The sequence below is a fragment of the Podarcis erhardii genome (assembly GCF_964252035.2).
Source record: "Podarcis erhardii genome assembly, chromosome: 1".
Lineage (NCBI taxonomy): Eukaryota > Metazoa > Chordata > Lepidosauria > Squamata > Lacertidae > Podarcis > Podarcis erhardii.
Genome location: NC_138497.1, coordinates 89,232,358 through 89,253,587, shown reverse-complemented (window position 1 = coordinate 89,253,587; position 21,230 = coordinate 89,232,358). Strand labels below are relative to the sequence as shown.

General features: G+C 43.7%; 1 protein-coding gene across 1 annotated transcript in view; it reads right to left on the bottom strand.

Moving 5' to 3' along the window:
* Positions 1–13,379: 13,379 nt before the first annotated feature.
* IGFBP5 (insulin like growth factor binding protein 5) overlaps positions 13,380–21,230 on the bottom strand; it is a 47,085-nt gene continuing 39,234 nt past the window's right edge. Inside the window, exon 4 of the mRNA XM_081853425.1 lies at positions 13,380–20,865. Within this exon, the coding sequence (XP_081709551.1) occupies positions 20,734–20,865 (132 nt within the window). The 3' untranslated portion in view covers positions 13,380–20,733. The remainder of the gene's footprint in view (positions 20,866–21,230) is intronic.

Here is a 21,230-nt window from a genome sequence, read left to right as displayed (position 1 = left end):
TCTAGTTATGGCATTCTATGCTATAGACAATGTTTTTGAACTGCATTTCTTTAAAAACTGCTTTTCATCCATTGCAATCTGTGGGGAAATAATCTATTTTCTGGCAGGCTAATCTACCATAAAAGAAATGAATCATTTTTGTGGGTTTTTTGGTGGGGAAGTGACTCTAGTTACTGGATCACACAGCTTGCCAAAGGTGGAAAAGATATCTCCTGTTTTGGGGGCTGGCCTAAAAATGGTTGGTTTTCCTATTACTCTGGGTTTTCTTTGAGTCAGTTTGGCTGTGCGTTGGGACTGGCTTTCTGTTCAGATTTTTTAAATATTTGGGTTGGTGGTTTCTGTGCTCTGCTTAGGTACTTTGTAAAATTCACCTAATAAATTGATTAAATCCACATAAAATGCTATTTTAATTCTTCCTTTCATGTGTTTTTCTTCCTTTGTATTATTAAAAACCCCACCTTGCCATTCCTATAATTGTTGTGTGCTGCTAGTATTGCTTATGTGTCATGCTTTCCTCTTAAGTGTTAGTTAATATGTCCTATTCATTGTTGGAGATCAGTTGATACTAGTGGACAATTTGTCTGCCTTTTGTCTAAAGCTATTTTTGAAATGTATCTTGGCTCAGACTTACTAACAGGATGGTAGGGGGCTGACACTGGATAGAATATTATGCTTGAAAGCAACCATAAATTTATTATTTTGATGAATTATGTAATTATGAAAGTCATGGGGATTTTTCTAATTTATGTCATTAATTCTAGTTGCACAGGCATTTTTTGGTATGTGTAAAGTTTTATTTCTGTTCATTTATTAGAAAACCTGCTAAGAGTTGGAGGACGCCATAGAAGCTCTCTGACTTTGTCTTAATTGCCCTATTATGTGATTTGTGGACAGAGTTGTATACATTCTTTCTTCACTTTGCCATGTGGGTGAGAAGGGATATAATTCTTTTCTCTTTTAAGAGTCATTACAATAGGAGTCAAAAGAAATATCCATTTAGGGAAGAGTAAATGGTGCATTGAAGGCCTAATAAGTGTGTGTGTGTGTGTGTGCACGCGCACACACGCACACGTAATAAACAACAAAATGTCACAAAATCTCAAGACACCATCTCTTCTCTGGTGCTTTGAATCAATAATGATAATGATGATAAGAATGGTGATACGAATTTGTTTCTTGCACCCTGCCCATCTGTCTGGATTGCTCCGGTCACTCTGGGGGACTTCAAACAGAATATGTATAAAGAAACACAACAGAGTATCAAACATTAACCAAGTCTTCTTATTTTATATGCCTGAGAGCTTTTGCTAGAACTCTGAATAAATCTTAAGACATTTTAAAAGTGTATTTCAAGGTGCTGAGAGAGACCCCTATTCCCCTCACAGAGCTACAATTCTCAAAGTTCCCTGGGAAGAGGCAATGCAGCCCTTTGAGGAAAAAAGGGCTCTCCTGATAACAACTCTCAGCACCCTTAACAGACTACATTTCCCAGGATACTTTGAGGAAAACAACCACTGTTTAAAGTGGTATGATACTGGTTTAAATATATAGAGCAGATGGGGCAATCCTGTGTGATTTTAAGCAATTAAGTTTGTGGTTGTAGTAACAGAATATCGAGGCACTCTATAGATCAGGGATTTTCAACCCTTTTACAGCTGAGGAACCCCCAAAAGGTGTATTGATATTTTGCAGAAACCTAGTCCCTGCTTCTGCCCTTCAACAAAGTGAAAGAATGAAACTAAAATGGGGATTAAGAAATTCATTATTTGACAACAGAAGAGGAGAAAGTGAAGTGCCTTGGGTGGAAAGTAGCAAAACTTTGTGTCATCTCTGGGGAATGGTTTCCGAACCAGAAGGTTCCATGGAACAAAGAGACAAGTTTTGATTGCTGGAAACAGTGCCCTCGAATGATTTGCAAATGTTAGGCCAGAAATGACTGGCAGGTCATACTTTTTTCCAGACCCTGTCCTCAAGAACCTGCTGTTTTAACATTTTGGGCAATCACAGTGTTCCGGAAGAGAGACCTTTGGGGCGTCTCCTTTATTCGTTACTTGTGTCTGGATGTTTGAATATCTCTTCTGTTGTTTTGTCAGACGGAATGGCCATTTCCCACCCTGTCCCAGCTAGTGTAAGGTCACTTCCAGACAACCTGTTTATTAAGCCTGTATTCTGATTTGGTGGGCAAAGGTTTTCAGGGAGGTTAGAGGATGTCGGCATTCATTCTGATTTGTATGTGGGGAGGTTATACAAAGTAAGGTAAAGGTAAAGGTACCCCTGGCCATTAGGTCCAGTCGTGACTGACTCAGGGTTGCGGTACTCATCTCGCTTTATTGGCCGAGGGAGCCGGCGTACAGCTTCCAGGTCATGTGGCCAGCATGACTAAGCCGCTTCTGGCGAACCAGAGCAGTGCACAGAAATGCCGTTTACCTCCCCGCTGGAGTTGTACCTATTTCTCTACTTGCACTTTGAGGTGCTTTTGAACTGCTAGGTTGGCAGGAGCAGGGACCAAGCAATGGGAGCTCACCCCGTCATGGGGATTCAAACTGCCAACCTTCTGATTGGCAAGTCCTAGGCTCTGTGGTTTAACCCACAGCACCATTCACGTCCCGTTATACAAAGTAGCATCACTCAAATTGTTATCCCACACTTCCCAGTCACTTTCTTCATAGCAAAGTCTATGATTCTGCAGGGCAACCAGGTCACTGCTCCAATCTCCACAGACATGCTGGCTGGGGGCTGATGGGTGATGTAGTTCAGCAATATCCACAGGGCCTCAGGTAAGACACCCCTGTGTTACTGTGGGGGTGGATGGGTAGTACATGCCTTTGCCTAAGAAGTGAGACAAGGCTATATGCCTGTACTCCTTTGCTCAATACAAGATGCTGTGTGGTGTGGTGTGGTACTGCAGGCCAATGTTTGTAACACAGCTGCACCATAGCTGTCAACTTTTTCTATTTGGAATAAGGGAATTTCCCTTAAAAAAAGGGAAACGTTGACAGCTATGAGCTGCATATGAAGACACTTCATAGCATTGCCTTGTGAGTGCATATCCACATGGCATACTTATTGCATATCTACATACATATCTACACTGCATACTCATTCCCCTTCTACAATATTCTTGGGAACTGTAGTTCTTTTTCTGAGTGAGGCCCAAATCTTGATGAGAATTCTTAGCACCTTCACCAGACTACAATTCCCAGAATATTTTGGTGGTTTAACTGGTATAAAACCATTGGATGTTTATGGTGCAAATAGGCCTTACTGACTTCCACCCATTAGAACAGAGGCCTTTCTCTATAAAGTGGAAGACAATTTTAAAAATGATACAAATAATAGCTGCTAGTTCTACTTCTACTTCTGCTAACAGCAGCAACAACAACAATGACAACTACAAACCAGAACGTCCTCCAGTCAAATTGTAAATCCATACAGGCAGCCAGGAACACTCTGATTAACTTGCTAAGATAAATGCAGGGAGCCTTCAGACAGCTGCTATTTTGGGGTGGGATTGAATCACATAATAGAAAATTAGGGCTGTACAATCGAAGCTGATTTGGCACTTTTTCACAACAGACCTGCCCCCCCTCAATTAGACTTTATGTGATGAGGAACATGATGAGGAAGACTGGAAAGTGTTGAATAATGATTGCTTGACGCAACATCATGTAATATCCCTGTAAACAATTAGAATGAATGCCCAATAAGTAGCCAACATTGTCTAAGCTCCCTGCAGACTTTGTGCAAATAAATCAAGATGAATGCTCAATAAACAGGTCCACTGGAAGCAACCTTTGGTGATAAATACTATATGCAGTGAAGGAAACCCATTCATTGAGTGCTATTTGTTTTACGATTACAACCTCATATTTCTACGTTTGGGAAACAGGTGTGCAGAAAAGATTGTGCATTTATAGTGCAGAAATTTAAACCAACTTTGTGGAAGCCTAGCCCCCCCCCATATTTTAAACGTCAGCCCTTACGAGTTGGCTCCTATGAGTGGCACTGCCATATGTACACAAGAGAAAGCAGTAGCTGCTCTTACTTTCTCTTGCTCACCCTTTCAGCAGGGAAGATTGGGTCCACAGTGCTACCTAGAGGGAAATTGAGAGCAACTGTCTCTCTGGGTGGTGCTGCATAGAGGGGTGGTCATGGGAAGAGGAGCCACTTCATACAATGGTGAACAGGACTGGGCTCCATCTTCCTTTCCATGCCATCAAGTGAGAGAGGCTGAATGAGAAGCAGCAATGCCTCCTCGCTTCTTCCTATTGAGGTCAACAGCAAAGACAGGACAAGTGATGTTTGCTGTTGCTGCCTCTGGTCCCGCACTTGTCCTCTGCCTCTAGAAGACGTCAAGTACTCACGTGCCCTCTCTCTCCTTGGATGGTTCAGAAGCAAAAAGTGGGGACAGCAGGGCCATCTAGCGAGAGCAAGTGAACAAAAAAAACAGTGAGTGATGTTCCTTGAGGAAGCAGCCATCACCGTTGCCCGAGTCAGAAGCTCTCTTTGTCCTCACCAAGCAGCAAAGAAGCAATGGGCTGCGTGCATTGGCCCTTGGCTAGTGGCAAACTCCGCCTGATGTCATCTGTGTTTTGTGGATGTTTGTTTATTTGTTTAAAACCTAATTGTATTACAGTGATGCTTTGGCACCAGAGTCATTCATGGTTATACATTTTGGCAGATCTACATGGCAACAATACTACTAATACTAATACTAATACTAATACTAATACTAATACTAATAATACTTTATTCATATGCCAACCATTTGACTGGGTTGCCCCAGCTGCTCTGGGATGCTTCCACCAAATTAAAACATCAAACATTAAAAACTTCCCTAAACAGGGCTGCTTTCAGATGTCTTATGAAAGTCAGATAGTTGTTTATTTCCTTGACATCTGATGGGAGAGCATTCCAACCGGGGGGGGGGGGGGAGAGAAGGTAGCTATTTAGCTATTTAGCTAACTTAAACATCTGCTAGGGGCAGTGTACTCCTGAGGACAAGATTCTGGGGACAAACAATCAGGGAAAGTAATCTGTTAGTGAGCTTTCATAGGCATCTGGCTGATTAGTGCTGGAGGCACAACACAGAACTAGCTGGACCTTCATGGCACAGCAGTTCTTATATACATACGGATGGAGCCTCAACAGTAAGGTTTGGAAATGGAAAGGCTTGGTCACTTTAAGAATTACAAGAGGAGGCCCAGCTCTTTTAATAGTGAAATTGCTAGCCAACAAACTCTGCAGCGTGGTCTAGCATACAAGGAATTGTAACGCACAGGGAGGGTGACCTTCCCTAGAACTTTAAACCTTTGTTGGTTGGTTATTGTTGCTTTTACACGCTCTCTTTTTCTTTTCAATGTTGCTGTTCATCAATTGTGCTGCGCTACTAGCTAACTGCAAATTAATAATTAGATCCCGGCTGGTACGTGCGTGGCTGCACACAGGGTGGGGGTTCCTGTGTACTACATTGCAAAATCAATGAACCAGCTTGGAGACTGGTTTGCTGCCCAGGAGGATAATTTAGCAAATATCTCTGCTCTCTGCTCTTAGCTTAAATTCTAATGAATCAAAGAGTTGTACAGTCAGTAAGAAGACACCAAGGGTAGTGTTTAACTGAGATTTAGGCTGAGTAGAGCCACTGAAATTAATGGAGCTAACTTAGACATGTTCATTAACATCAATGTGTCTATTCTGAGTAAAACTTTGTTGAATACCACCCCAGGATTTCCTGTTAGGCTCCCCACCCCACCCCCATAAAGCTGTTTGCTGTTTGAATGGATTAAGGTATAAAGGAAAATGCCCTTAAATGCCATCATGGCAAAACTGGGATACTGGAGGAAAGAACCTGTGATTTTGCTCCTATGAAAGAGCCAAGATTATGGCATTCTACTTGCCAAGTTCCAAAGCAGCATGTCCGTTTCTGCTGTGTAGCCACTCCTTTAAGGTAAAGGTAAAGGGACCCCTGACCATTAGGTCCAGTTTTGACCGACTCTGGGGTTGCGGTGCTCATCTCGCTTTATTGGCTGAGGGAGCCGGTGTACAGCTTCCGGGTCATGTGGCCAGCATGACTAAGCCACTTCTGGCGAACCAGAGCAGCGCATGGAAACACCGTTTACCTTCACGCCAGTGGTACCTATTTATCTACTTGCACTTTGACATGCTTTCGAACTGCTAGGTTGGCAGGAGCAGGGACCGAGCAATGGGAGCTCACCCCGTTGCGGGGATTCGAACCGCTGACCTTCTGATCGGCAAGTCCTAGGCTCTGTGGTTTAACCCACAGTGCCACCCGCGTCCCTAATGCCTATCTTTCTAGGGATGTGTCTAGAGAGAGTCAATTCTGTCCTATCAATGCTGGAGCTGTTCTGGATTCAGTTCTTAGGCTATATACACATTAGTGGCGTAAACTACACCAATGTTGCTTTACACCTCCCCTGCTGCGTTTCAAGTCACATTTTTATGTTGCCCCACAAACCAGAGAGGGGGTGGGGATGCCTTCACCCAATGAACATTACCCGTTTTGTTTCTCTGTGCCTGCAAGCCCTCTGAGCTCCTATTCAATGAAGTTGCCATCTGTACATGCACACGAGCAATGGATGTTTCAGGTGTACAACCCTCAGCTTAACTGCTGCTTACATTTTCAAATTGTAAACTGGGTTGCCATTTGTTATTCATCAGCCATATGGCCCATATATTATAACCTGTTTCTTTGGAGGCAATTTAAGTCTTTAAAGTCTATTTGCAGTGTGAGGGATTATTTCACCCATGGGAACACAGCTGGGCTGGGGAATGTTAACTCTCCCCTGACCAGGAGCGACTCTCCTGCAGAAAATGTCCTCCTTGTACATCTTAGGATAGAAAGGTGGAAATTCTCTTTGCAGCTGAGGAGGGGCAATTGTTTGTGGGGTTGGGGTTGGGTGGATGCAGCTAGGAAGCATTTATTCTTCACTCCCCATCTGCAACTCCCCCCTATTTCCCCTCTCTTCCTTGCTGCAATTAGACTTGAAAGAAACTTCCTTTTGGCTCCAATAGATATGTTGGTTGTTTTTGGTGGTATCCCATGGCAAATGTAATGCCTTTAGAAGAAGTCTATCACAGGAACACTGCAGAAAAGTTATAATTGATTGCAAACACTTGGACTTTTCACATTTGCATTCCAGTTCATGTGCCTGCTGGAATAGGTATGTGCATATATTATAACTCCTACAGACTTAAATGAAGTAGTGAAAGAGAATAAAGCTAAATGCCTCAGGACTGGGGTGGATGGTCTCTCTCCAGTCCTGCCCAGGGTTATGGAAAGACTTGCTCAGCCCAGACCATAGCAAACGTTGGAGACACACAGATTTCAGAGTTATGTGAAATATTTTCCCCACTTCAAGACTTGGCACACACAATTTTATAAGGAAAAATGGAATTTATTAACTGAAAATGTTTATCAAGGGCATTCCCTTCCATCTTTTTGAGGGCGGAGGACCTAACTTACCAGGGAACATTTCATCTTCCATTGCTTCTTGGATGTTAAATCATTGCTAGTGTTTGAAATACAACAGATGGGGAAGCTGGCGCTTTTAATGGAACCCATTTACCCACAAGTGGAGGACTTGCTTTTCAAAGGTCACTCTGTTCCCATTTCCTGCGCTGGGCTGTTCTGCAGTGAAATGGGCCTAACTGAGCAGGGCCAAGGCATGAGGCTGGTTGCTTCACCCGAGTGGATACATCATCCCATGTGCTGACCCACCCAACCTCCTTCCCAAGAATAATCCTAATGTCCTGCCTGAGGATGGCTTTGACTTGGTATATAGTGGAAAAAGTAAAAAGGGGAACCGGGGACGGATCAGATTTGCAGGTTTGTCACTTGATGGGTGCAGCATCAAGTGGCAACTTGCACTTGTGCATGAATACACTTTAAATCATTCACAACACCACAAGCCTTATTGAAAATATCTGAAGAGGTGCCTCTTTCCTTTGGTGCACATGCAATATACCTAAGGGTCTGTGAACATGCCAGACAAAATGTAGCACATAACCCAGCATTGCACTAGCTATGGCTGAAACTGTATGTGGCATATGATGTGCAGTTGGGTGTGTATTTCCATGGACTTTTGTTTTTTTAAAAAAAGAAACCTCTATAGGACGCTGCAAATTTTAGCGGTTGGGCCACATTTCCCTTTGGTAGGGTGTCCCTATGTTCTTGAGTAAGCACAAGCAGACTTTCTCCAGAGATGTCTAACCCAAGCAGAGCACTGCAGATTTCTCACTCTGCCATTTTGTAATCTCAGAAACATTTAATGTTTCCAGCTCAAAATAAAATGCATTAATGCAGGAAGCCGCATTATTCTCAGCACTATTTTTTTAAAAATATATTTTTATTAAAGATTTCTTAGTTTACAAAAGTATGCGCAATGTTTATTTTTCCCCAGTTGTGTTTTCTACAGATCAGTTTCATTTGTTGAGACGTTAGTCTTACATTAGGAAGAAAAGGGGGGAAGAGGGGGAGGGGAGGAATGGTGATTGAGGTTGGGGCTGGGTGGCAATGCTTCTACAGTATTCTACTTAGTGTATGTGTGGGGTCTTGTGTCAGCGTCACTTGTGTCGGTTCTCTTTATTATTCACTTTATTTCTTTGGGGGGTGAGAGAGGTTGGGGTGGCCTAGGGTTGTCTTTGGTTGGCTGTAGTGAGAATTGTTTTTTCTTTGAGCGGGGTATGAGTGTGTATTTTTGAATCAGGTTAGTCAGATTGATTCGTATGCTATTGGTGGATTCTGGTTGTTGTCTTGTTGGGCTGTGTATGTGATAAAGGGGAACCATACTTCTTCTTCTATTTGTCCCTGTGTCAGTTTCAGTTTATTTGTTAGTTTTTCTAATAAGGCTGTTTCCCATACTATTTGATACCTCTGGTCCATGCTTACTCCTGACAGGTCTCTCCAGTGTCTGGCTAGGATGCTTCTGGCTGCTGAGAGTAATTATTATTATTATTATTATTATTATTATTATTATTATTATTATTAAATAATGGATAATGGATAATGGATAATGGATAATTTATTATTTATTATTTATTATTTATACCCCTCCCATCTGGCTGGGTTATAAGCTCTTTGTGATGTAAGTGGGCATTATTGTCTTGTAAGATGTTTAATAGGGCCAGTTCTGGGGTGAGGTCTAATACTTGCTTAGTTATTTTGTGTAGTTCTGGTATGATTGATGTCCAGAAGGGTTGGATTTTAGGATATACTCAGTACTATTGACAACTGAGTGGCGGTGGCTCTGCAGGGGGTCAGGCAAGACTCTTTTCTAGACCAACCTGGAGATGTCAGGATTGAACCTGGGACCTTCTGCCTGCTACTGAGCAACCACCCTTCTTTCATCAATCACTTTGACTGTAACACCATACAGCCATAGGCAGCATGCAGAAATCAGGGGTAGTCACTGGAGACTTATTCACCCCATTCCCATGAATGTCTGGATCTAGACTCTTGAGCATGCTTCCACCTTATTTATAGCTAGTTGCTGAAAGGCAAATCAGCAGGTGGCAATTTCTGTGGCATTTATATCATGGAACAATCAAGTTCTTGAAACATCCAGTGGAGGACTTTTTAATATCCATGTTGGGTTGTTTCTTTGGGTGGGTGGGTGTTTCCCCATTTGTGTATGTCATGTATCTAGTGTTGATGTTTTTATTGATGCTTTTTTATGATGTTCTTCTTGTGGATGGCTTTGGGATGTTGCACAGGAAACGATTCAGAAACAAAGTGGAATGGAATGGAATGGAATGGAATGGAATGGAATGGAATGAAGGGATATAGTCTGTTTTCTGGATTCCTAGGTAGTGGAGCAGCTACCAGGCAGAATCTAGGTAGGTCTCTCAGAATGGCAGTGAAACAGATTGTTTTATGGCTGTTGTAAGGAGAAGAAAATGTTCTTCTCTTGATACTATAACTTAATCAAAGGAATAGAGAGGGGTCATGGAGCAAATTCTTGAAACCAAATCCACGAGTTATAAATAAATATGCCTTGGCAAGCACAGAAGTGCCTTTGGAAAAGCCTAAAAAGGCTAGAATGAAATATTCCATTATTTTGAGTACTTTTCAAATAAAAAAAGTCCTTGTTATTAACCTGAAAAATTTGAGAACAAGCTCTGCCATGGTCCTGTCTCCACTGTCTGGCTTGACAACTCCGTCCTCCCACCCAAACACACAGACGCACACACAATCCAGGACACACAAAACAATGTCTTCAGGAATGTAGAGAGAGATTTCAGCTGGAAAAGCTTGCCAGCATTTTTGTTCTTGCCTTAGTCAAAGGGCTGAGCTGGTGTTACGATCAGGACATCCCTTCGCTGTGTTTCTGCTGTGATCACTTGGCAGGGTTTATTGAGAGTCACCCAGTGCCAATTTGATCAGATGCATCAATTACAGCACCCATCGCTCTGGAGCCTTTTTCTGTCCTTCTGTCCTAATTGTCAGATCCTGCGGGTAGCAATGCAAGCTGCTCTGGAGGGAGTGGGGTCCGGTGTATTGTTTGGGTTGTAGTGGTGTTCTCCTGTTGCCTGAGAGCATGTAGACAAAGGGGGGGGGGAGAGTTCTAGTTCACTTATCCAAGTTCACTTATCTTGAAACAATGACCATTTGATTTAATACTTCCTGGCTGCTTCCACACATGCTTCCTCAGAAGTAAATCCCACTGAATTCAGTGAGAGGTATTCCTGGCAACCAGGCATACTTTGGACAGTGGCAGCCTTTGTATGGAACACATTTCTTTGAGAGGGGCCATAGCTCATGCTTTGCATGTGAAAGATCTCAGGTTCAGCCCCCAGTATCTGCAATTAAAGAATCTCTCATCCCCATCCAAGGCCTTCGGCAGAGGTCTGATGCTGCCTTAGATGAAGTTGGCTCCTCTGGGTGAGTGCGAAGGACTGGGAAGAGACCCTGGGTCAGGGCCCTCTGATATCTCAAGCAGAGGTCTTGATGGGTTACTGGGCTAGATGTCTCAATGGTCTGACTTCCAGGACATTTCAGTCCTTTGGTGCTTCAGTGTTGCTGGACTAATGCATGGCTAATGGCCAAGGAGTCATAGTTCAGCAAAATCGGGAGGGTCAAAGGTTCCGCATCCCTGGGCTAGACTCACTACAGACTCACTACTTCTTGATAAAAGAAAATCCAGGCACACCAGGGAGTTTCTCACAATACCTCCTGTGTGCTGTTTTTCGGATGAGATATTGGAAGATAACTTCAGATCATCACGTAACTGTTTACAAGGTTTTCATCTTTATATAAGGCTTTTGATGCACCAGTGCAATACAGAGTCCCTGCTTTATTGCCGTTTTTGGCCACAAACATTTCAGGTTTTTTTTTCCCAAAGTAGCTCTGGTCTGTGCTTCCCTCGTGTGGTGAGAATTAATATAGCAGCTGCTGCCATTTTTAATTTTGTTTTAACATGGGATGCATCAACACGGTGTGTTTTTATTTTACCCACCATGTGCTCCTGACCCTTTTAAAGAATGGCACCAAGTTGCACAGTGTTGGAGATTCTGCGGGCTTCTTTGCAGTGCAACAAAATGCAGTGACTTATGCCAGCAACAGTGACATGGATAGATTTGTGAGGACCAGCCAGAGAACTCATAAAGTGAGCAAGCTTTTACTGGTAAGTTCACTTTCTTTCAGGCAGGAAGGTGGGAGGGAGAACAAAGGGCAATATTCAGCAAGGTTTTTTTTGTGCTAGTGCAAGGATTGGTGCTAGTGCAAGGCGATTGCCACCTCTACTTCCCCTGTGCTATCCCCAAATCTGCTCTGGAGGGTTGGACTAACCCTTAGAACAGTTGCAGGGGCAGGAGAGGGATGGACATGTTCTGTTGCAACAGGAAATAGCCTTACATAGAATAAAACCCAAAGAGGTTTAACCCCTTGTATACTATATTGCTGTATTATAGTATAAGTCAGCGGCGTAGCGTGGGTTGTCAGCACCTGGGGCAAGGCAAGTAATTTGCACCCCCTAACCCATGGATTGTGCCCCCTAACCGCACGCCTGGCACCCACCCTCCACAGTGGGTGGCGACCCGGAGGCTCGGATCGGATTCGCACAGCCAGCACTGCAGTGAGAGAGAGTGAGTGAGCCAGGTAGGGGCAGAGAGCTGCGAGTGCGAGCGCACCCCCCCAGATGTTGCGCCCAGTGCGGCCGGCCCCCCCTGCACCCCCCACGCTACGCCACTGGTATAAGTCACTTGGAGGCTGTTTCATGTTAGTAGTTGGCATCTAACGACTCCGGTCAATTAGCCAATATTGCAATGGGATGGAGAATGTGGCCTACAGTCTCAACAGCACAATCCTATATATGTCTGTCAGAAATAAGCTCCATGGTCTTCTAGGGGCTTACTCTCAGATATAGGATTGCAGCCTCAATTAGACAGAGCTTTCTTTCCCCATGAACTTTCCATATGTTTTGGGCCACAGATCGCATACGCCTTTATGTTAGCCAAGCTGGCTGGAGTCTATGGGAGCTGTAGGCCCCAACAACATCTGGAGGGAGTCAGGTTGTGGAACATCATGCCCAGTGCAAAATAGATCTTGGGTCGCTACAAGGCATGCTAGGTGAAGGAAAAATGGGTGCTCTTCCATTGAAACCAGGAGAACCACCAGATCCATCTCTAGGACTAATTTAAAAGCACATGTCCCTTGTGAGAGCAAAAATGAAGAAAAAGTGGTAGGTTGCTTGTTTTTAATAGGAACAAAATGAGAAATGCTCCCCTACTGATAAGTGTGTGGACAGCAAAATTGTACTTTCCATTGTGTTGGCAGGCGTGGCACTTCTCCTGCAGTTGCCATCTCTGCTTCCTGATTTTAGGATACATTTGCATCTTTTGTGCAAAACAGAAGTACTTTATTTCAGAAATAGCAAAAACCACTGCTCTTCATGGAGAGGGGAAGAGGGAAGGGGTAACATTTGCCAGGCATAAAAACGCTGCTGATAAATGTGAGTTCCCTACATCAGAATTCAGAGTCGGGCTGAATGAACACGGTCTCTGACTGAAGTGGTCCGTGTTGCACATCACAAACTTGATTCTCAGTGCCTGGCTCATTATGAAGTAGATTTAGCTCTCACCTAGTCATATATGCAGCTGTGCCCTTCCCCATTCCCTTTGTAAGTGAATAGGCACCATTGTCTCCTCTGCAGAAAAGTAAAGGGCTGCAGTGAGGACGAAACCTGCCTGGAACACCACATCTCCTTGCAATCTGCAAGGCTTCTGTTCACACGATGGGCATTCTGCTACTTTCAAGTAAAGTCGAAAGATTCTCAGCTGGCTCCCTTAATAGAAGATGGGCAAATCACATTCATTCAGCACAAGTGCACTACACAGACATTCCCCAAGCCATGCACACAAGCTAACTGAATGCATAACTTTATTAAATAAATGCTTTGTCATAAGAAAAGACAAAGATCAAAGAGTAACATAAATTATAAGTTGAATAAATAGTATACAGCAATCTTCACTTTTTAATAAAATGTGAGATTCTTTTTTTTTTTAAAGTACAAAATGCTAAACAGAGCAATTACACTCCTCATCCATTGTCAGTTTTTTCACAAACTGCTCCCCCCCGCCCCCCACCGGTAAGAGTATGAATATTTTTTGTTTACTGCAAAAGAAAAAAAAATATCCACAGAGCTACTGTATGTATGTAAAGCTATTAAAAGCTACTGTAAAATGTGTAGTGAATAATTCTGCGTAATGATTAAAAACCAGGTAGGATACTCGGAATCATGTGTGTATTGTTAACTGTGCTACTGAGGGCAATAACTGCATTGTAGAAGAGCTGTCCCAGTGTTGTTTTGGGAGGGACTGAGAGTGGGTGGAGTTGGAAGTTGGGAGTGCTGCAAGCCCCCCTCTCCTCCCTGGGCATTATCTGGGATGCTCATACCAGGAAGGTGGCCTGGGACTGCAGTGACCTGTCAACTGCTGAAGTTATAGATGCTCTGTTGAAAGACAGAAAGAGAGAGAGAGAGAGAGAGAGAGAGAGAGAGAGAGAGAGAGAGAGAGATGAAGTGGAGAAATAGTGCAATATGCTCTTGTACTAGTGGTTTCAAAATAAAACTGTCATCTGCAACAGTGACAAGGAATATCTCAGCTTGAAAGGAGGTCTTTGCTCCCCTGGATATTGTCGTTCGTAGGCTATGGTGACATCCACACCGTATATTTAAACCATGTCTAAAGCCTGTGGTTTCCTCCCCACCCCCCAAGAGAGTTGAGTGCTAAGTATTGCAGCTCTGAGAACAAGAAACTTTCGTTCCCAGGATTGCAGGAAGCCATGTGATTCAAACATAGGATATGCATGTGACCTGCATCAGCTGCAGTGGGACCTTCTAAGACTTTAAAGATCTCTATATGCTCCTGAATCCCACTCACAAAGGTCGAAAGTGAAAGCTGCTTTGGAGATGAAAGGTATCTCACCAATTGCCTCCAAAACGTTCTCCACACTTTCCCTGTGCACAGTCTCTGAGATCAATGTCTCTGAAGGGGCCTCTCCCACCGCGTTGTCTTTTAAATCTTTTTTCTCATCACCTCCCACCCTGATTCACTACTCTGGCAGGAAAGCTCTTTCTTAAAGGAAGTAAACTGGGCGAGCCTTTTCTCCTTGGTCAACAATGGAGATAGTATCCTTCTCTTGAGGTGGCATAACTTTCATCTCCTACCAATGGCAGCTGGAGTCTTTATGGGGGATCATGGGTAACTGAAGAGGAAAAGCGATTCAGGCACAGAGTCGCCAGCCAAAGGGAAGGAGGGAGATCTGTGCATTCAATGGCAAATATGCCATCTTTAAAGCTTATAACATAATGGAATTGAGCACGTGTCAAAAAACATGGCGGGTCATGTGAGTCACTCACCAGTAGCTTATGGTTGGGGGAGATTATTGAGAACGGCTTGCCAGAACTTGGCACTGTAACCAATGTAACACAAAAGGCTAATAGAAATGAAGGACTAGTAGGAGGGGTAAAGAACAAAGACTTATTCTAATAGCAGGTGCTATTAGAGTAATGAGGTTCAGGACTTTTCTTCTAACAGGTTTTGTTTCCCCATAGTCTCTTATGCTATAGTGCCTTGGCATCTACAGGTTGGAAAGAGGTTCCTCTGCCTTTGACAGTTATAGGATCGTGAAGGTTTGTTGTTAGGTATGAATGAATGAATATGATGGATAAAGTAGCCCAAGTTCTCAGTCCTATTTCTAGCCATGTTCTACAGACTTTGGACTTCCCAAATGTTGTCACCAGCCTGTTTGCAAACACAGTTTCCCCTCTGCTCTTAGGAGGTGATCATGCAAAGGTGATCATACAAACTCTGCAAAGGTCATGCCAGTGCTTAGCTCGAGGCCTCTTGAGGGCACATAAAAATGTCAACCCACTTTTAAGGTCCAGGGTGGCAAGTTTAGCAATTTGATGGGAGCATGGCTCTTTGGGAGCTTTCCCTTTGATGGAAGTGACACTCAGGTTTGGGAAGATTCCCTGGTCTGCTCTGCAGGGCCTGTCAAGAAAAGGGGTTGTGCTATTTTTAAAAACCCCTCCTCCCTGAGAACACTGGAAACTTTTTGTGACAGTATTCACTAGTACAGAGTACTGACACCTGTTTTTTTTTTGGGGGGGGGCTGCCCATGGACTTTTATCCATGCATGGGTACTAGCACCTCATTTTTTTTAACCAAAAAGAAAAGCACTGGCTTTGTAGGATTGAGACTGGGGCAGCTGCTTCCCTGCCTTTCAGCTGAGATTTTGAGTGCTGCTTTAAGAAATCCATGAAGGTTGATCTTCTAATGGTGAAAGTCTACATCAGCTTTGGGTTCTCCATACTTAAGCAGCAAGGATGAAAGATGTGCTCTCTCCTGGAAAATCAGCTGTGGCCAATGCACTTGGAATGGTTTCTGCTACTGCAGTAGCCAGCAAAGTTTGCAACCAGGTAATGGAACTGTCCTCAAAGGCATCCTTTGAGCTTATGAGAAAATCCTTTTACAATGTGAGCTGGCAGTTAGGTGGGAATATTATGTACTCCAAACCCCCTCACCTGCTTGCAGTATCTGTACTCTGTGAGTGAGTGAGTGAGTGAGTGAGTGAGTGTGTGTGTCCAAGAGAAGTGGGAGATGAAGTGGCTCTCCATGCCCTGTTTACGGAGTAAGAAGGGATCTTATTTTCTATATAGGGAAAGGTTTTCAAGTTTCAGGAAATAATAAAAAAATACATATCAAGAAGGAAGGAAGGAAGTTAGGAAGGAAGTTAGGAAGTTGGAAGGAAGGAAGGAAGGAAGGAAGGAAGGAAGGAAGGAAGGAAGGAAGGATAAAAGATGGTTTTGGTTGAAACCAGTCCAGGAGCACCAAGAGACTGACTCTACCAATTGGGGAGAGAAAAGGATTTTAGCAACATTCTTTCATCTTATGCAACTAAGGCTGCAATCCTTTACCCATTTACCTGGGAATAGGTCCCTCTGATCTCAGCGAGACTTCTTCCTGAGTAGACATGTTACGGATTGCCCTGTAAAGATATATATTTACACCACACACTTACACTGATTTAGGAATCACTCCCTCCTTTCAGGGAACCGTAGGGACTGTAGAAAAGAACAGTCCTTAGGCTTCTTTGGCAAAAGCCATGACAATTAAATTGGTACAAAATCAGCATAACTTTGTAGTGTAAATTTCCCCTAATTTCTTATGTGCCCAGCACATCTCCTGCCCCTTTATATGCTATGTAGATTATATGTGCACTCTGCTCCACTGTCCTTTCCTCCTTGTAAATCTTTTGACAATAGAGATTTGTTTTTAAATCCAAAGGGATTAAGTTCATCAGCCTCTTCACAACCCATAGTCATTCTACCATGGACCTTTCCCATGTATTCTTTAGACCTAGAGAAAGTGCACCATACATGCCCTGGAGCAAGCAAAATGGATTCAGTTCTCACTTTTGGAAGATGACAGAATTCCCTCTTGCCTTTGTTCATACTGAACCTCATTTTTTCCAAAGAGATAAGAAGCCAATGCTGAGCTTTGCTGTAGCATAGATATCACCAGGTTTCATAGGACCACTTTGTCCCTCTCTGTAATGGCTAGAATGGAGAAGTCTCCTGTATGAATTACCCCTGGAAATGTCAGGACCAGATTAAAGCCTTATATAATCTGTTGCAAGGACAGGTACCATGCAGCCCTCCAGTTGCTGCTGGCCTCCAGTTCCCATGAGCTTCAGCCAGCCTGGCCAACAGTCAGAGATGACTGGAGTTGTAGCCCAGCAACATCTGGAGAGCCCCAGGTTCCCCATTTCTGATCTACTGGCTTGGCCATTATGGTAGTTCGTTCTCAAGATACGCTTTATTTTTGGTGCTACCTTAGGTCTCCCCCTTTTGGAATACTGGCCATAATCCCAAGTGTGAACACCTAAGGGACCAATGCCCACCACTTGGGCTGTCCACACAATCTTCTATGGGGAAGGACAGATGCGGTCAGGACCTTTCGTTTACCAACCAAGTCCCAATACAAGTGATTTATCAGCCCAAAGGCATGAACCATGTTGAAAGCCTGAGAAGAAATGCTTAAACAATTTCTGTCCTTCTACTTTGTAGAAGACTTCAGGGACAGCCCAAATGTTGCACACGTGTGCCCTTCATGGAGATCAGGATTATGGCCATTGCTGGGGGGGGGGGGGAAGCATCTCAGGTCGTCTATAGCAAGGCAACAAGGGCACTGCCCCTCCTTTCCATCATTACCACAGATTTGCTCCCATACCCAGTTCACACACTTGTTGACACAGAAGCACAATTATACCACCTTGGTAAGTATAGAATTTCTAAAAGGGACCATGATGCTCCTTCTGTCCTACAAGCTCTCTTGACTGACATAGATGATCTTTTTGCCAGGGAACTGGGAAAGAGCTACCTAACTAGGGGTATATTGTTCAGATTGCATTGTCAGCAGAGCATCCAAGGACTTATCCAGTTTAGGAAAGAGGCACAGCCAAATAATCCAACCCAAATGCAGGTAGTAAACAACAAGGCATTTCTACCTTTCCACATGCTAAATCAGGGTTGTGGGGAAAATGGGACTTAGGCTCACCCATCATGATAACAAATGTTCCAGTCAAAGCACAGTTCGGCCTTCTGTTACACAGGAGCTTGTAGTAGGTTTAGCTTTGATTCGGAGGAGAAAGGGTAAAAGTCTCACCACTGCTGCCAAAGCCCAGGGGAGGGGAGAATATCTAGCAGTCATTTACACTTTCCAGAAAATCTGGATCAAAGATGGAGGTGAAAGGATGGAGTGGGCTTTGTTTGCAATGTTGAATTTTGGGGTAGGAATTCCACCCAGATGATGAGACTTTTTTCCTTGGAAGGATGTGTGTGTGTGTGTGTGTGTGTGTGTGTGTGTGTATGTATGTGTGTTTCCATCTCCATATTTCCTTGTCTCTGCACAAAAGGATGGGTGTTTGCACATAGAAATGTGGAGAAATCTCCCCACCCTGCTCTCTTCTATAGAAGACAAATCAAATCTCCATAGAGCCAATCTGTGGATTCCCTGATCCAGATTTTCTTGGCCAGTTCTCACATCTCTGGGAAGACCCTAATGGTTTGTTGGCTTTCATCTTTGTTTTAGAGCTGATCTGAACACTGCTGGCAGTGAAGGGGGTGATAGATAGAAGAAAAACCCACCACAGTCACTTTCATGCTGTAGCCATTCTGCCAGGATGAATCCTCATTTCCCTTTCTTCTGTGCTTAGTAGTGCATGTAGCATGTTGTGGGTGTCCTCCTGGTTCTCCTACCAACAGCGCTCTTTTCTGATGCTCAGCAGGCAGTGTGGGCTTTCTCATCTGCCTGCAAGCAAAAACCCCAGTCCTCTCTCTGTCTCTCTCCATGCTTCTGATTAGTATGTTGTCCAGAAGTGCTTGCAGCCCACCACACCAGTGTCCTCGACTCCTTTGTGTCCTCCTCCAGGAAATCACCATGGATTCCATTTCTTCTGCACCCTCAAGTGGATTGCATGTTTCTTAATGGCTACTATTTCCCCCTAATGCTAGTGACTTTGGATGGGTAATCCTTTCTCTCTCTCCCTCTTGTCATTTTCTTGCATTCTCATTCACCATCCTGAGCACAGGAAAGATCCTTGTCATGGCAGTGTCCATGGAGACATACTGAGGAGTTTAAAAAATGTTAAACAATATATATATATATATTTTAAATGGCTTTAGTGGCATGCCCAAGCCTGGACATGAAAGTTGTCAAATTACTGGATTCTGCGGGTGATTTTTTTATTTGTTTGCATAGCTGCTTCTTTCCTGGCGGAGACTGACAGTGACACAACAGGCAGAAATTAAGCAGGTGCAGCTTTTTTCCAGCACAAAAGATGTACTTATGGGGACAAATTAGTATGTACTGAATTTCTGCCCGCCATGCAGCAATTTCAGAGTCTCTTTCAGGAAAAAAAGGTCTCAACCTACTCTCAGTCACTTCATAGACATTGAAAGATGGCAAAATAGTTTCCTTAGCTGTGGACTAGATTTACAAATCTAGTGTGCATGATTTTATGAATCATGTTTTAACTGCTTCGTATTGTCCTTGCTCAGGGCAATGATTTAGTATATGCGAGTACAATAATAGGAGTCATTTCCCCTGTCCTCACCTTTACATTAAAGGGTAGAGAGTGATAATAATTGCTCAGCATTGTGTGGATATCCACAGGTCAGTTTACATAATTGACAACAAGAAAAATATGCTTTAAGTGCCTGCAGGATACCGGACATGCTATTGCTTCAGCTTGGGTCATGATCCTGCAAATACACAAACCTGAATGCCTTTGATTTACACAAGAAGCTGCATAGAGGTTTGTGGGGCTTCTTACGTGATTGGAGGTCAAAGGACTCTTCTTGGAAGAAAGGGGACTTGTTCAACAAAGAGTAAACATGTGCACCACAGCTGTATTTACACAGGAGAGGAATGGACAATGACACCTCAAATAATCAGGTCAAACCTCTTACTTAACTGCCCACGGAAACAGTCCCTGAAGAATTTTGATTTTTAACCAATGGCTTCACTTCACCCTGCTGTAGGTTCTGATGTTCTCTGATCCATTTGATTTTTTTTTGAAACGAAAATAAGGGAGAGAGAGCAAATAAAACCTTAGCCCTGGGGGGAAGGAGTAGAGAAATGACAACCCTGAAAAAAGAACCTTGACAGAATATATATATTATGTGTGTGTGGATTGAAATAGTGAGTGGCCTGTTTGTCCTAGGATTCTGCTGGTTAAACTAGGTACTTCCCAAAATCTTAAGGTTTCAAACCCACTAAAGTAAAAAAGGGGGAGGGGAAGAAAACAAAAACAAAATTCAAGTGCTTCTGAGAGCTTCCTACATTGGTGCTGTCTGGGCGGCTGGATGACGATACTTTCAAGCATGGAGGCCTACAGAGTTATCTTAGAGCCATGTCCCAAGGGAGGTGGTGGCTGCCTTGTCATCTTCATCTTCTGCCTCCTTCCTTCCTTCCTTCCTTCCTTCCTTCCTTCTCTATTTATCCATTTATTTGGCTTCAAAGTGTTGCCTTTTCTTTAGTCTCTGCCGTTGCCATTGAGAGAAGTTGATGATAATAACCGTAGATTCCGAGGTCCTCAGTTTCTTAAAATGAGATGAAAGGAATCAGTCTCCTGGGCATGTCGTGAGGTGTGGGTGGGTAATGGGTGGGTGGGGGAAAGGGCTCTGGCAGGGAGAGGCAAAGAAGGATAATTCACTCAGTGTTGGCACTGTCAAAGTTGTGACACTGGAGGTCTCCGGCTACGTAATCCGTTCCCGGCAGCTTCAGTCCGTACTTATCCACACACCAACACAGTCCACGTTTTCGGCCCCGAGATGGCTTGCACTGGAGAGAGGAGGACGAAAAGGGTGGAGAGTGAGTGGAGGACGTCTGGGATGGTCACACCTCCCCTGAGAGGAAGACATCCCCTGCCCACCTTGGAGGAAGTTAACCTGGGAGTTAACCAGCTGGCCTGTTGGTTAAGGCCTTAACTAGACTAGAACCCCAAATAAGCACAGTTTGCTCCTGGGTAAAGGTGTGGGAGAGGTGGAAACCAGCCTAGCCTGCTCCTTTAAGTGCAGCTTAATCTGAAGAAATAAACTTTCTCCAGCATGGATATGATGAGCATCATCACTTGCAAATTTTGGTGGATCAAGATGTAGGTTAAGGCAATTAAATGTGGGCAATTGTCCTGTAGGGTTGCTTGGGAT